Source organism: Thalassophryne amazonica, chromosome 12, assembly GCF_902500255.1.
Source record: "Thalassophryne amazonica chromosome 12, fThaAma1.1, whole genome shotgun sequence".
Lineage (NCBI taxonomy): Eukaryota > Metazoa > Chordata > Actinopteri > Batrachoidiformes > Batrachoididae > Thalassophryne > Thalassophryne amazonica.
The window spans coordinates 16,838,211-16,855,015 of record NC_047114.1 but is presented as its reverse complement, the minus strand read 5'-3'; the positions used below and the strand labels follow the sequence as shown (position 1 = coordinate 16,855,015).

The 16,805-nt window shown below is 40.6% G+C and overlaps 1 protein-coding gene across 1 annotated transcript in view; it reads right to left on the bottom strand.

The window, feature by feature from the left end:
- rnf2 (ring finger protein 2) overlaps nt 1-16,805 on the bottom strand; it is a 44,897-nt gene that overhangs the window by 17,081 nt on the left and 11,011 nt on the right. The window contains exons 3-4 of the mRNA XM_034183111.1: nt 15,360-15,520; nt 7,453-7,535 (exon numbers count right to left, since the gene is read on the bottom strand). Of these exons, the coding sequence (XP_034039002.1) occupies nt 7,453-7,535; nt 15,360-15,520 (244 nt within the window). The remainder of the gene's footprint in view (nt 1-7,452; nt 7,536-15,359; nt 15,521-16,805) is intronic.

Below are 16,805 nucleotides of genomic sequence, written 5' to 3'. Positions count from 1 at the left end.
TCCCTTAGGCAGTATTATTAGACGGTATTGCTTAAATTTTCATTGTTACGCAGATGATACCCAGCTTTATCTATCCATGAAGCCAGAGGACACACACCAATTAGCTAAACTGCAGGATTGTCTTACAGACATAAAGACATGGATGACCTCTAATTTCCTGCTTTTAAACTCAGATAAAACTGAAGTTATTGTACTTGGCCCCACAAATCTTAGAAACATGGTGTCTAACCAGATCCTTACTCTGGATGGCATTACCCTGACCTCTAGTAATACTGTGAGAAATCTTGGAGTCATTTTTGATCAGGATATGTCATTCAAAGCGCATATTAAACAAATATGTAGGACTGCTTTTTTGCATTTACGCAATATCTCTAAAATCAGAAAGGTCTTGTCTCAGAGTGATGCTGAAAAACTAATTCATGCATTTATTTCCTCTAGGCTGGACTATTGTAATTCATTATTATCAGGTTGTCCTAAAAGTTCCCTAAAAAGCCTTCAGTTAATTCAAAATGCTGCAGCTAGAGTACTGACGGGGACTAGAAGGAGAGAGTATATCTCACCCATATTGGCCTCTCTTCATTGGCTTCCTGTTAATTCTAGAATAGAATTTAAAATTCTTCTTCTTACTTATAAGGTTTCGAATAATCAGGTCCCATCTTATCTTAGGGACCTCGTAGTACCATATCACCCCAATAGAGCGCTTCGCTCTCAGACTGCAGGCTTACTTGTAGTTCCTAGGGTTTGTAAGAGTAGAATGGGAGGCAGAGCCTTCAGCTTTCAGGCTCCTCTCCTGTGGAACCAGCTCCCAATTCAGATCAGGGAGACAGACACCCTCTCTACTTTTAAGATTAGGCTTAAAACCTTCCTTTTTGCTAAAGCTTATAGTTAGGGCTGGATCAGGTGACCCTGAACCATCCCTTAGTTATGCTGCTATAGACGTAGACTGCTGGGGGGTTCCCATGATGCACTGTTTCTTTCTCTTTTTGCTCTATATGCACCACTCTGCATTTAATCATTAGTGATCGATCTCTGCTCCCCTCCACAGCATGTCTTTTTCCTGGTTCTCTCCCTCAGCCCCAACCAGTCCCAGCAGAAGACTGCCCCTCCCTGAGCCTGGTTCTGCTGGAGGTTTCTTCCTGTTAAAAGGGAGTTTTTCCTTCCCACTGTAGCCAAGTGCTTGCTCACAGGGGGTCGTTTTGACCGTTGGGGTTTTACATAATTATTGTATGGCCTTGCCTTACAATATAAAGCGCCTTGGGGCAACTGTTTGTTGTGATTTGGCGCTATATAAAAAAATTGATTGAAATTGATTGATTGAAGTCAAACGTTTCCTGTAGTTTTTCCACCAGGTTTGCACACACTGCAGCAGGGATTCTGGTCCACTCCTCCATACAGATCTTCTCTAGATCTTTCAGGTTTGGAGTTTCAGCTCCCTCCAAAGACTTTCTATTGAGTTCAGGTCTGGAGACTGGCCAGGCCACTCCAGGACCTTGAAATGCTTCTTACGGAGCCCCTCCTTAGTTGCCCTGGCTGTGTGTTTGGGGTCATTGTCATGCTGGAAGACCCAGCCATGACCCATCTTCAATGCTCTTACTGAGGGAAGGAGGTTGTTTTCCAAAATCTCACAATATATGACCCTATCCATCCTCCCTTCAATATGGTGTAGTCGTCCTGTCACCTTTGCAGAAGAGCACCCCTAGAGTATGATGTTTCCACCCCCATGCTTCACAGTTGGGATGGTTTTCTTGGGGTTGTTCTCATCCTCTAAACATGGTAAGTGGAGCTGATTCCAAAAAGCTCTATTCTGGTCTCATCTGACCACATAACCTTCTCCCATGCCTCCTCTGGATCATCCAGATAGTCACTGGTGAACTTCAAACGGGCCTGGACATGTGCTGGCTTGAGCAGGGGGACCTTGCTGCCCTGCAGGATTTTAAACCACGACAGCATCATGTGTTACTAATGTAGTCTTTGTGACTGTGGTCCCAGCTCTCTTCAGGTCATTAACCAGGTCCTCCTGTGTAGTTCTGACCTTTCTCAGAATCATCCTTACCCCACAAAGTGAGATCTTGCATGGAATCCCAGACCGAGGGAGATTTACAGTCATCTTGTGTTTCTTCCACTTTCTAATAAATAATCATAACAGTTGTTGTCTTCTACCAAGCTGCTTGCCTGTTGTCCTGTAGTCCATCTCAGCCTTGTGCAGGTCTACAGTTTTGTCCCTGGTGTCCTTAGACAGCTCTTTGGTCTTGGCTATGGTGGACAGGTTGGAGTGTGACTGATTGAGTGTGTGAACAGGTGTCTTTTATACAGGTAACAAGTTCAAACAGGTGCAATTAATACAGGTAAAGAGTGCAGAATAAGAGGGCTTCTTAAAGAAAAATTAACAGGTCTGTGAGAGCCAGAATTCTTGCTGGTTGGTAGGTGTTCAAATACTTATTTGCAGCAGTAACATACAAATAAATAATTAAAAAAATCATACATTGCGATTTCCAGGTTTGTTTTTTTTTAGATTATGTCTCTCACAGTGGACATGCACCTAAGATGAAAATTTCAGACCCCTCCATGATTTCTGAGTGGGAGAACTTGCAAAATCACAGGGTGTTCAAATACTTATTTTCCTCACTGTACCTGCTCAGATGAAATAGTCTGACTCCCTGGATTCTTTCCAGTCTAGATTATAAGACTCATCCATTTTTCTCTTTTGTATGGCTAGCACGCAAGTGTCAAACCACTTTTCCTCTCCTTTTAAACTGTGTTATTAACGACGTGGTAGGTCTCAGCCTCGTTATATCTAAATTCTGGGTTAGTGAAGCAAAGTTAGCTGCCAGTGATCACAGTAGTATCCTCTCTCCTTCTCTGTTGATTTACTGTGAGCGGAACTAATGCCTTTGGTGCTGTTCCAGCTGACTGATTCTTCTGTCTTTTCTCTCTGTCTGAGGTACTACCGCTGAAACAGATACCGGGGAGTCTGGAGCTGCATGCTGAATGAATGGACAGGGTGTAGACCATTCCATGTGCAGAGGACAACGAGAACTGGGGCAACACAGAATCAAAACATCAACCAGGAGCAAAGACTTTTCTGACCAGATCTCATATGGACTCTTCTTGTTGTCTAAATTGACTGTTGCTTGCGTTCTGCGTGTGGTTGTTTTCTTGTCTCTGTTGTTTCATAGAATGGCCTAAGCAGTGGATCACCCCTCTCAGTCTGGTCTGCTTGAGGTTTCTTCCTTAAAAAAAAAAAAAAAAACAGACCAGAAGGACTTTTTCCCCTTACCACTGTCACCTACAGTAGTGTTCAGAATAATAGTAGTGCTATGTTACTAAAAAGATTAATCCAGGTTTTGAGTGTATTCCTTATTGTTACATGGGAAACAAGGTACCAGTAGATTCAGTAGATTCTCACAAATCCAACAAGACCAAGCATTCATGATATGCACACTCTTAAGGGTATGAAATTGGGCTATTAGTAAAAAAAAGTAGAAAAGGGGGTGTTCACAATAATAGTAGTGTGGCATTCATTCAGTGAGCTCGTCAATTTTATGGAACAAACAGGTGTGAATCAGGTGTCCCCTATTTAAGGATGAAGCCAACACTTGTTGAACATGCTTTTCTCTTTGAAAGCCTGAGGAAAATGGGACGTTCAAGACATTGTTCAGAAGAACAGTGTAGTTTGATTAAAAAGTTGATTGGAGAGGGGAAAACTTATACGCAGGTGCAAAAAATTATAGGCTGTTCATCTAAAAATTCTTGAAAGGGTAGTTGTAAAACAGCTAACTGATCATCTGCAGAGGAATGGTCTATTTGAAGAGTTTCAGTCAGGTTTTAGAATTCATCATAGTACAGAAACAGCATTAGTGAAGGTTACAAATGATCTTCTTATGGCCTCGGACAGTGGACTCATCTCTGTGCTTGTTCTGTTAGACCTCAGTGCTGCTTTTGATACTGTTGACCATAAAATTTTATTACAGAGATTAGAGCATGCCATAGGTATTAAAGGCACTGCGCTGCAGTGGTTTGAATCATATTTGTCTAATAGATTACAATTTGTTCATGTAAATGGGGAATCTTCTTCACAGACTAAAGTTAATTATGGAGTTCCACAAGGTTCTGTGCTAGGACCAATTTTATTCACTTTATATATGCTTCCCTTAGGCAGTATTATTAGACGGTATTGCTTAAATTTTCATTGTTACGCAGATGATACCCAGCTTTATCTATCCATGAAGCCAGACGACACACACCAATTAGTTAAACTGCAGGATTGTCTTACAGACATAAAGACATGGATGACCTCTAATTTCCTGCTTTTAAACTCAGATAAAACTGAAGTTATTGTACTTGGCCCCACAAATCTTAGAAACATGGTGTCTAACCAGATCCTTACTCTGGATGGCATTACCCTGACCTCTAGTAATACTGTGAGAAATCTTGGAGTCATTTTTGATCAGGATATGTCATTCAAAGCGCATATTAAACAAATATGTAGGACTGCTTTTTTGCATTTACGCAATATCTCTAAAATCAGAAAGGTCTTGTCTCAGAGTGATGCTGAAAAACTAATTCATGCATTTATTTCCTCTAGGCTGGACTATTGTAATTCATTATTATCAGGTTGTCCTAAAAGTTCCCTAAAAAGCCTTCAGTTAATTCAAAATGCTGCAGCTAGAGTGCTGACGGGGACTAGAAGGAGAGAGCATATCTCACCCATATTGGCCTCTCTTCATTGGCTTCCTGTTAATTCTAGAATAGAATTTAAAATTCTTCTTCTTACTTATAAGGTTTTGAATAATCAGGTCCCATCTTATCTTAGGGACCTCGTAGTACCATATCACCCCAATAGAGCGCTTCGCTCTCAGACTGCAGGCTTACTTGTAGTTCCTAGGGTTTGTAAGAGTAGAATGGGAGGCAGAGCCTTCAGCTTTCAGGCTCCTCTCCTGTGGAACCAGCTCCCAATTCAGATCAGGGAGACAGACACCCTCTCTACTTTTAAGATTAGGCTTAAAACTTTCCTTTTTGCTAAAGCTTATAGTTAGGGCTGGATCAGGTGACCCTGAACCATCCCTTAGTTATGCTGCTATAGACGTAGACTGCTGGGGGGTTCCCATGATGCACTGTTTCTTTCTCTTTTTGCTCTGTATGCACCACTCTGCATTTAATCATTAGTGATCGATCTCTGCTCCCCTCCACAGCATGTCTTTTTCCTGGTTCTCTCCCTCAGCCCCAACCAGTCCCAGCAGAAGACTGCCCCTCCCTGAGCCTGGTTCTGCTGGAGGTTTCTTCCTGTTAAAAGGGAGTTTTTCCTTCCCACTGTAGCCAAGTGCTTGCTCACAGGGGGTCGTTTTGACCGTTGGGGTTTTACATCATTATTGTATGGCCTTGCCTTACAATATAAAGCGCCTTGGGGCAACTGTTTGTTGTGATTTGGCGCTATATAAAAAAAAAATTGATTGATTGATTGATCTACAATGATCTCCAATGCTTTAAAATGGACAAAAAAAAAAAAACCAGACACGTGGAAGAAAACGGAAAACGACCATCAAAATGGACAGAAGAATAACCAGAATGGCAAAGGCTCACCCACTGATCAGCTCCAGGATGATCAAAGACAGTCTGGAGTTACCTGTAAGTGCTGTGACAGTTAGAAGACGCCTGTGTGAAGCTAATTTATTTGCAAGAATCCCCGCAAAGTCCCTCTATTAAATAAAAGACGTGCAGAAGAGGTTACAATTTGCCAAAGAACAGATCAACTGGCCTAAAGAGAAATGGAGGAATATTTTGTGGACTAATGAGAGTAAAATTGTTCTTTTTAAGTCCAAGGGCCGCAGACAGATTGTGAGACGACCCCCAAACTCTGAATTCAAGCCACAGTTCACAGTGAAGACAGTGAAGCATGCTGGTGCAAGCATCATGATATGGCATGTTTCTCCTACTATGGTGTTGGGCCTATATATCGCATACCAGGTATCATGGATCAGTTTGGATATGTCAAAATACTTGAAGAGGTCATGTTGCCTTATGCTGAAGAGGACACGAGACAAGACAATGACCAAAGCACACTAGTAAACGAGCAAAATCTTGGTTCCAAACCAACAAAATTAATGCCTCGCAGATGTGAAGAAATCATGAAAAACTGTGGTTATACAACTAAATACTAGTTTAGTGATTCACAGGATTGCTAAAAAAGCAATGTGAACATAATAGTTTTGAGTTTGTAGCGTCAGCAGCAGATGCTACTATTATTGTGAACACCCCATTTTCTACTTTTTTTTTACTACTAGCTCAATTTCATAGCCTTAAGAGTGTGCATATCATGAATGCTTGGTCTTGTTGGATTTGTGAGAATCTACTGACTCTACTGGTACCTTGTTTCCCATGTAACAATAAGAAATATACTCAAAACCTGGATTAGTCTTTTTAGTCACATAGCACTACTATTATTCTGAACACTACTGTATGTGCTTGGACAAGGGAGTTGGTAAGGTTAAACCTTACCCATGTAAAGCACCTTGAGGCAGCTCTGTTGTGATTTGGTATTATATAAATATACTGAATTGAACTGCAGTTGTAGTATCACTGCCCCCCAAATAAGAGTTCTTCCAAAGAGAATAAAAAAAATTGTATTCTCTCTTTTTACTTGACCATGGGCTTCCACTTACAAAACATTGTTTCTTCATAACAAAGAACATTGTTTTTATTTATTTTTCAACTACTACTCTGTAACAGCAGTACTAGTAGTAGTATTAGTAGCAGCAGCAGAAGACAAAAGTCTCTGCTAATATATTAGTATCAACTGTTTGGGACAACTCTAGTTTGTGATCAGATGAAAGACCAGGTCTTATTTCAGCCTATGTGCACAGGTTCAGCTGTGCACGGCCTATAGGCTTTGGAAATAAATGGTTCATCAGTCAGTAATACTGACGATGGACAAACACACTGTGTTCAGGGGTGGAGCTGGCTGTACAGCAAACAATTCATTTCATTCATTCAACAATTCAATTCTCTGCTATGTACTGCGGCAAAACATTTCTGGCACTGACACACGGGAACAGACGCTCATTTTGTGAGTTGTTTGTGTCATTGGACAAGACGTTTTGTTGTTTGGTAAAAACCACTTACTCATATTTGCTTGAAATGAGCATGATTACGAATTGTAGCTATTTTATATCTGGCCCCTGACTATCAACAAAGATTTAAGGACAAGCTCAAAGTAGTGACGCCACCACAATCGTTCATATAACAAAAGCCTTAGGTGATTTTATAGCAGCGGCTATGCAGGCAGATTTAAGTGCATACTGAAAGTAGATGAAAATTGTGATTTTTGTTTCTTCTTATGCAAGTCGACCAGACTACAAGTTGCAGGACCTCTCCAAGTAGTTAAAAAACAAAAAATAACTTGTACTCCAGAAAATACGGTAAGATTTTAAATTTTGGGGTGGGAAATACACTTACTAATAAGTGCATCAAAATTTGGGTCTGGGCGCAGTGACCTCTTGGATACCAGCTTCTTACGACAAGTAGGACACTCCTTATTCCTGTAAGGACATGGAAGGCCAAGAAATACAAAACAGATCAGTATCACTGATTATACCACAAATTTTTCAAATTTTTATTATCAGGACAAGACAAGCAGAAATCATCTCCAGGGCCACAATAAACAATAGCATTCATTCAGTTGATGAAGTCAAAGAGGTGCTGTGATCAGGAGTTTGGTATTTTGTGTGCAGTATTGTTAAATAGAAAACCCAAATAAATTTTGAATGATTAAAAAAAATGCTGCAAGCAGAATGAAGCACGGCCAGTGCCATGGAAATGTTTAGGAAAACCTACTTCTATAGTAGACATTAAAAAAAAAAACTAATCTGATGAGTGTGCATGGGAAAATTCCAAAAAAATGAATTTGTCATTCTGAATGACTTCAGAGTTTTTACTGTCATGTGCACAGTAAAAATAGGCAGTTATACCACACAATGAAATTCTTACTCTGTTCAATCTCTCTATAAAATATGCATGTAGAAAGTTAATCTCAGTTGATTGAAAAAAAAAAAACATTAAACATAAAAAAAATGCACATTATTAGACCGAAGAATACATTATATACAATTTTCAAAAATGTACAGTTTAGAGGATGTGCAGATGTGCAATTTATGCAGTATTGGCAATTTTGTGCAATCTTGTGTTAGTTTTAAGCTTGGAGGGCACACCTCTGACATATGGTCCATCCCACCAGATCCCCCAAGGCTGCGTTTTTTTTCTCCTCTACTCTTCTCCCTGTACACCAACATCTGCACCTCGAGTCACCAGTCTAAAGCTCCTGAAGTTCATCGATGATACAACTCTCACTGGACTCATCTCTGATGGGGACGAGTCTGCCCACAGACGGGAGATCGACCACCTGGAGCCTTGGTGCAGACAGAGCAATCTGGAGCTCAATGACCTCAAGACAGTGGAGATGGTTGTTGGCTTTAGAAAGAACCCGGTCCTGGCTGCCTCCATTACCCTCTGTGACTCCCCAGTCAACATTGTGGAGTCCTTCCATTACCTGGGGATCACCATCACCCAGGACCTCAAGTGGGAGCTGAACGTCAGCTCTCTCATCAAAAGAGCACAACAGAGGATATTCTTTCTGTGGTAGCTGAGGAAGTTCAACCTGCCAAAAACAATGATGGTGAACTTCTACACTGCCAGAGTTCATCCTCTGCTCTTCCATCACCGTCTGATACACTGCTATCACTACTAAGGACAGGAGCAGACTGCAATGTATCATCCATACAGCACAGAAGGTGATCGACTGCAGTCTGCCATCCCTACAGGACCTGTACACCTCCAGGGCCCTGAGATGAGCAAGCAAGATTGTGGCTGATCCCTCCCACCCAGATCACAAGCTTTTTGTCACCCTCCCCTCTCTGGCAGGAGACTTAGGTCCATCAGGACCAAAACGTCAAGACACAAAAACAGTTTCTTTCCATCCACAGCTAGACTAATAAATAATGCCAGAAACCCCACTTACCCTGCCCCGCCCCCAAACAAAAAGCACAGATTGGTCAACCCTGCAAAGGGAGTGTACATCTGTACTTCAATCACCTCTTTTTGCACAGTCCCATTTCATTACATCAAAAGCTCTCATACTCTGTCCTGTCAGTTTGAGCTCTTGAAGTCTGGGAAGCGCTACAGAGCTCCTCTGGCCAAAGGTTCTTTTAAAAAATCTTTTATACAAAATGCCGTCGCCATAATGAACTCAAAAAAGTGACCAATCCACAGATAAAACCTGAACTGCTTTACTTCTGTTTTATTTGATTAGATCTTATTTTACGTTTTATTTATCTTACTAGGTCTTATTCTACTTCTTCATTTACGTCTATGTATTTTATGTATCTTATCTTTGTTTTATTCTTGTGTTTGTATGACTATGTTTGTATTTTAGTGTTGTCTTTTTTGTGCTGGTGAGCCGAAGACAACTTTCCACATCGGTGGACAATAAAGAATTATTCTATTCTATTTATTTAACAGTGAATATAGTTTTGTCTATTTGACTCTTTTACTTCTAACAGAAGTGTTTGTCTTCTTATTGTTTATGCACCAGAATCAGAATTGCCCAAAGGGCAATTCATTTCAGTTACCCACCTTATTGATCCGTTTGAATAATAGGGAATGAAAAAAAAAAAAAAAAAAAAAATACAAGACTTTCCATAGCAGCATGCCAATAATTGCTCTCACCTGTCAGTATCCACAGATTAGCAAGATCAGCAATGATAATACAATAACTGACTGTAATACATCGTTCAGACTCCAATGCAGGCCAATCAGCCTCGGCCTACTTCCCAGCATTTAACAGCCTGATGGCTGATGGAATAAATTAGAGTATCTGTTCGTTTTCCTTGGGGGTGCATAATAGCGCCACCCGGAGAGCATGATGAGAGAATGTGTCCATGCTGATCAATGATTCCTCTGGCTTTCTGGACCACATGTTTCTCCCAGAGAGAGCTCAGGTCCCTCAGCTGCACTCCAATAATCTTGGAGAAGATTTTTACAATCCGGTTCAGGCATTTCCTGTCTTTTAATGGTAATCCATGAAACCAGCAAATAAAATAAAATGTTAAAAGACTTTCAATAAAAGAATAGGGGTGTAACGATACACAAAAATCACAGTTCAGTACATACCTCGGTTTTGAGGTCACGGTTGGGTTCATTTTCAGTACAGTATGGGAACAAAATGCAAAACCTAAACTTGCTTGTTGTTTAAACCAACAATTTATTGTAACATTATTCAAACAGGAAAATAAAGTAATTGTAAAGTGCTGCCTGGTTATAAGTTAAATAAAAAGTTCTCAAATAAATGACAAATGTATGAAATATTATAAAAAATACATTCCTAGTAAACAGCTTTTAACAAAACCTTTACACAAGTAAAGAGCAGCATAACGGTTCTAACATGAAGCCCTGTTCAATTTTATTCAACCTTCATATTTTTGCCAGAAAAATTAACTTGTCCAAAACTGTCACACTCTATAAGGGATTTTTAAAAGAGAATTAATGTTAAAGAATTCCTTTATTTTTGTACAATTTATTTTCTCTCTCTTTCTATTAATTGTTTGTTTAATGTTTGTTAATATATCTTTTTAAATAAAGTTTTGAAAAAAAAATTAGTGGGAGAGGCAAAAAAGAGAATAAAACCACCCTAAAAATATTTAGAACCATAAATAAACTTGATTCTTGGTTTGTTTATTTATTTTGCCATTAAAATTGGCCATCACTTATTAAAATAAAATAACTTCTCAAGGCCAGGGCTTCGCAAAGTCTGGGGACTATTTAATCACAGCGCAGCAAACGAGGTCAGTAGGCTGAGCGAGTCCGAGTGAGGAGGATTATAGATATCCCTCCGCTCAGTGCTTTCAGGCTGCTGCAGGCTGCGGAGGAGGGGGAGACCCACTGCCGCTCAGTGACAGAGACTTTCACTTTCAATCGCCAAACATCAGAAAAGTCTCCAGTGATGCCAGGAAAAGTAGCCAGATTTATCGCTAGTCGTCAGGTGGGTTTGGAAAGTCACCAGATTTAGCGAGAAAGTCGCTAAGTTGGCAACACTGAATGTAAACACACACAACACGAACTCACCCGTGAACAGCCCTGTACTGAACCAAACGTCCTGCACCGAAACAGTTCAATACAAATACATGTACCGTTACACCCTTATAAAAGAATAATAAAAACAAGACAGGATGCCTTCAGAAACACTAAAAGAGTTCAGCTTCCGCAACAAGTGAATTCTTTGTTGTTCACGTTTAACTACTGACCCTGTGTTCTGAACAATCTTTAGGTCAGAGTCAAACACAGTTCCAAGGTACTTGTAGGAAGCAACAATTTGTACATCTTCACCATGGATGATGCTACCTACTGGTGTAGGCCCCCGACCAGTCGTTCTAAAGTTAATTATCAGTTCCTTTAATAACACCAGATAAAATTCCTTGCATGTGCGAACTTACTTAGCAATAAATTCTATTCTGATTCTGATCACCATACCAGACTGTGATGGCAGTGGTGAGGATACTCACTCGTACACCTGTAGCAGTTGCTGAAAATTTTGGCTGATATACCAAATTTTCTGTCTTCTCAGAAAGTACAGTCTCTGCTGGGACTTCTTGATGATTTGTTGGGTGTTGTAAGCCCAGGTGAGATCATCAATAATGTGAGTGCTGAGGAATTTGAAGGTTTTGACCCTCTCCACCGCTGTCTCATGAATATATAGTGGTGTGTGCAGGTCCCCACTCCTCCTTGGATCAATAGCCATCTCTTTGGTTTTGTCTGCACTGAGGTAAAGATTACTTTCATGACACCAGACTGCCAAATCTGCCACCTCTCTTCTGTATGCTCTCTCATACCACCAGTGATCAGACTGATGACTGTAGTGTCATCCAAAAATTTAATGATGCTGGTGTTGTTCTGGGAAGCTACACAGTCATATACATGAAGAGTGTCCAGAGCAGGGGGCTCAGCATACATCCTTGGGGTGTCCCCATGCTCACAGTTCTTATGCTGAGCAGCACCTATACTCTTGCATCTTTACTTTCCCAAACTAATTTCAACTGGCACAGTATCTATATTATAACAGCCAATTGGCCTATGTGTGCGTGTAGGCGTGCATGTAGATGGCTTCTTTCACTGAGAAACTGGGGAGAGCTGAGATTTGGCGTTTGGTATGCTTATGTATTTTGGGTCAAGGACGAACACTAAAAAAGCGGAAAGTTGATAGGACAAATATTTTTGGAGAAAATAGCGATACCATCTAACTACAGTGAACAATGGATGTTGTGCTGCAATGCACCATGGGAGTTTGGGGTTTTGGGGGTTTAAATGCTGTTATTGTTGTAATGAATCTGACTTCGACTTAATCACACAAAGTAAAATACATTAATGCTTGCTTTGTCCAAGGAATTGTCTGGCCAAACTTTTCAAAGGCTGGATGTCTTAAACTGAAAGGACTGGGGGTTACAGCTTCACAGGGGATGAATTTCTGTTTCCCCTAGAAGCCCATGGCTGTTGAACACAACCACCCCACCCATCCCCACCTCAAGCCACTAATGCTCCTCTGAAAAAGAGAGCTTTAAATCAGAAGTGCCTGACTCCGTGGTATAACTCACAAACTCGCAGCTTAAAGCAGATAACCCGTAAGTTGGAGAGGAAATGGCGTCTCACTAATTTAGAAGATCTTCACTTAGCCTGGAAAAAGAGTCTGTTGCTCTATAAAAAAGCCCTCCGTAAAGCTAGGACATCTTACTACTCATCACTAATTGAAGAAAATAAGAACAACCCCAGGTTTCTTTTCAGCACTGTAGCCAGGCTGACAAAGAGTCAGAGCTCTATTGAGCCGAGTATTCCTTTAACTTTAACTAGTAATGACTTCATGACTTTCTTTGCTAATAAAATTTTAACTATTAGAGAAAAAATTACTCATAACCATCCCAAAGACATATCGTTATCCTTGGCTGCTTTCAGTGATGCCGGTATTTGGTTAGACTCTTTCTCTCCGATTGTTCTGTCTGAGTTATTTTCATTAGTTACTTCATCCAAACCATCAACATGTCTATTAGACCCCATTCCTACCAGGCTGCTCAAGGAAGCCCTACCATTATTTAATGCTTCGATCTTAAATATGATCAATCTATCTTTATTAGTTGGCTATGTACCACAGGCTTTTAAGGTGGCAGTAATTAAACCATTACTTAAAAAGCCATCACTTGACCCAGCTATCTTAGCTAATTATAGGCCAATCTCCAACCTTCCTTTTATCTCAAAAATTCTTGAAAGGGTAGTTTTAAAACAGCTAACTGATCATCTGCAGAGGAATGGTCTATTTGAAGAGTTTCAGTCAGGTTTCAGAATTCATCATAGTACAGAAACAGCATTAGTGAAGGTTACAAATGATCTTCTTATGGCCTCGGACAGTGGACTCATCTCTGTGCTTGTTCTGTTAGACCTCAGTGCTGCTTTTGATACTGTTGACCATAAAATTTTATTACAGAGATTAGAGCATGCCATAGGTATTAAAGGCACTGCGCTGCGGTGGTTTGAATCATATTTATCTAATAGATTACAATTTGTTCATGTAAATGGGGAATCTTCTTCACAGACTAAGGTTAATTATGGAGTTCCACAAGGTTCTGTGCTAGGACCAATTTTATTCACTTTATACATGCTTCCCTTAGGCAGTATTATTAGACGGCATTGCTTAAATTTTCATTGTTACGCAGATGATACCCAGCTTTATCTATCCATGAAGCCAGAGGACACACACCAATTAGCTAAACTGCAGGATTGTCTTACAGACATAAAGACATGGATGACCTCTAATTTCCTGCTTTTAAACTCAGATAAAACTGAAGTTATTGTACTTGGCCCCACAAATCTTAGAAACATGGTGTCTAACCAGATCCTTACTCTGGATGGCATTACCCTGACCTCTAGTAATACTGTGAGAAATCTTGGAGTCATTTTTGATCAGGATATGTCATTCAGTGCGCATATTAAACAAATATGTAGGACTGCTTTTTTGCATTTACGCAATATCTCTAAAATTAGAAAGGTCTTGTCTCAGAGTGATGCTGAAAAACTAATTCATGCATTTATTTCCTCTAGGCTGGACTATTGTAATTCATTATTATCAGGTTGTCCTAAAAGTTCCCTGAAAAGCCTTCAGTTAATTCAAAATGCTGCAGCTAGAGTACCAATGGGGACTAGAAGGAGAGAGCATATCTCACCCATATTGGCCTCTCTTCACTGGCTTCCTGTTAATTCTAGAATAGAATTTAAAATTCTTCTTCTTACTTATAAGGTTTTGAATAATCAGGTCCCATCTTATCTTAGGGACCTCATAGTACCATATCACCCCAATAGAGCGCTTCGCTCTCAGACTGCAGGCTTACTTGTAGTTCCTAGGGTTTGTAAGAGTAGAATGGGAGGCAGAGCCTTCAACTTTCAGGCTCCTCTCCTGTGGAACCAGCTCCCAATTCAGATCAGGGAGACAGACACCCTCTCTACTTTTAAGATTAGGCTTAAAACGTTCCTTTTTGCCAAAGCTTATAGTTAGGGCTGGATCAGGTGACCCTGAACCATCCCTTAGTTATGCTGCTATAGACTTAAACTGCTGGGGGGTTCCCATGATGCACTGAGTGTTTCTTTCTCTTTTTGCTCTGTATGCACCACTCTGCATTTAATCATTAGTGATTGATCTCTGCTCCCCTCCACAGCATGTCTTTTTCCTGGTTCTCTCCCTCAGCCCCAACCAGTCCTAGCAGAAGACTGCCCCTCCCTGAGCCTGGTTCTGCTGGAGGTTTCTTTCTGTTAAAAGGGAGTTTTTCCTTCCCACTGTCGCCAAGAGCTTGCTCACAGGGGGTCGTTTTATCAGTTGGGGGTTTTACGTAATTATTGTATGGCCTTGCCTTACAATATAAAGCGCCTTGGGGCAACTGTTTGTTGTGATTTGGCGCTATATAAATAAAATTGATTGAATTGATTGATAATGACAAAATATGAGAAAGGTCTTACATAAACAAAGGATGATTGATGAACACTGCTGCAAACAGAATTACAAAGTTTCTAGTAGTTCTGGGTGATGAGACCTCTCTCAAATTTTATCGCACCCTTTGACAAGAATATAATCGCACAGCCCAACTTTGTAGTGTTGCACAATACCAACAGTAATCAAATCATCACATCTACTTCATTATCAAGTGCACACTCCAGTCATAAGTCTGCTTCTCTAGCCTTTCTGTCACCACTTCCCAATCCAAAAAAAAAAAATATCAGTTCATCAGAAACCTGAACAATACAAGTTTCACCTACTCATGATAACTGTCAAAACGTACCCAGATCTCAACGCTGTGATGATACAGTCAGCGCAGAAGCGGTGCAGACATTCTTTGGTTGTCATTGTGTTCTTCAACATGTCCAGACAGATGGGACACATGAGCTCACTGTGCAAAGACCTGGGTGACACTGCTATCTCCAGTCCATCTGTTATAGCCTCCTGTAGCCACAGAACACACATGATGTCAGTCAGTACATGCTGAGAAAAGCTCAGTTCAACAGACACAGAGTGCCAGGACCCACACTTTTATGATCACACATTCTCTGTGGTAACTCAAGTAACTGTTGAGCCAGTGCTACTTTGGAAATGGCATTTTCCCAACTGGATCCACTCTAAATGCTAACAGTCAAGAGATCTGCAGCTGAAAACTCCAACACACAGACTACCTTCAGCAAGCAATGTTTAAAAAGAAATAAAAAAAAAAAAAAACACTAGGCAACTTCTTTTCAGCATTAGCACTTATGCAGAAAGAAAATGACAGACTGAGGATCATGTCCTGACGAGTGTGCTGCTACATCCCAGATGAAGATGACCATTTCAGACTGGCTGAATGCTTTAACCGTGAATGGAGCACGCTTCCCCTTTGGAGATGTCACATTTGATAGCAGGAGAAAAGCAGAGTGGCCGGAAGAAGACCCCAAAGACAGGTCGACTACACAAATATTATTTGGAGAGAAACATGGGTTTGGTGAATCCAAACCCAAGACTTACAGTGAGACTGTCCTGGGTTTCAGATGCTCTCCGTGTTTGTGTGAGTTCGATCTGGGTTCTCCATCTTCCCATATTCAACGACACGCACGTTAGGTGAATTGGAAACTTTAAATTGGCCGCAGGAGCGTGCGTGCGGGTGTGAACGTGTTTTTCTATATGTGGCCTTGCCATGGAACTGGTGTCATGTCTAGGGTGTACCCTTCCTCACACCCTATGACTGCTGGGATAGGCTCCAGCCCCTATGACCCTTACCTGAAGTAATCGGGTATATAAGATGAAAACAATGCATCCGTAAAGTATTCACAATGCTTCATTTTTCCACATTTTGTTATGTTGCAGACTCATTCCAAAATGGATGAAATTCATTTTTTTCCCCTCAAAATTCTACTCCCAACACCCCATAACAACATTTTTTTTTTTTTTTTTTGCAAGTTTATTAAAAATAATTAAAAAAAAAACTAAGAAATTAAATGTACCTAAGTATTCACACTGTTGCTCAAGACTTTGTTGATGCATTTTTGGGAGAAATTACAGCCTCAAGTCTTCTTGAATATGATGTCACAAGCTTGGTACACCTATCTTTGGGCAGTTCTGCCCATTCCTCTTTGCAGCACCTCTCAACCTCCAGGCTGGATGGGGTGCATTGGTGCACAGCCATTTTCAGATCTCTCCAGAGATGTTCATTTGGATTCAGGTCGAGGCTCTGGCTGGACCACTCAAGGACCTTCACACA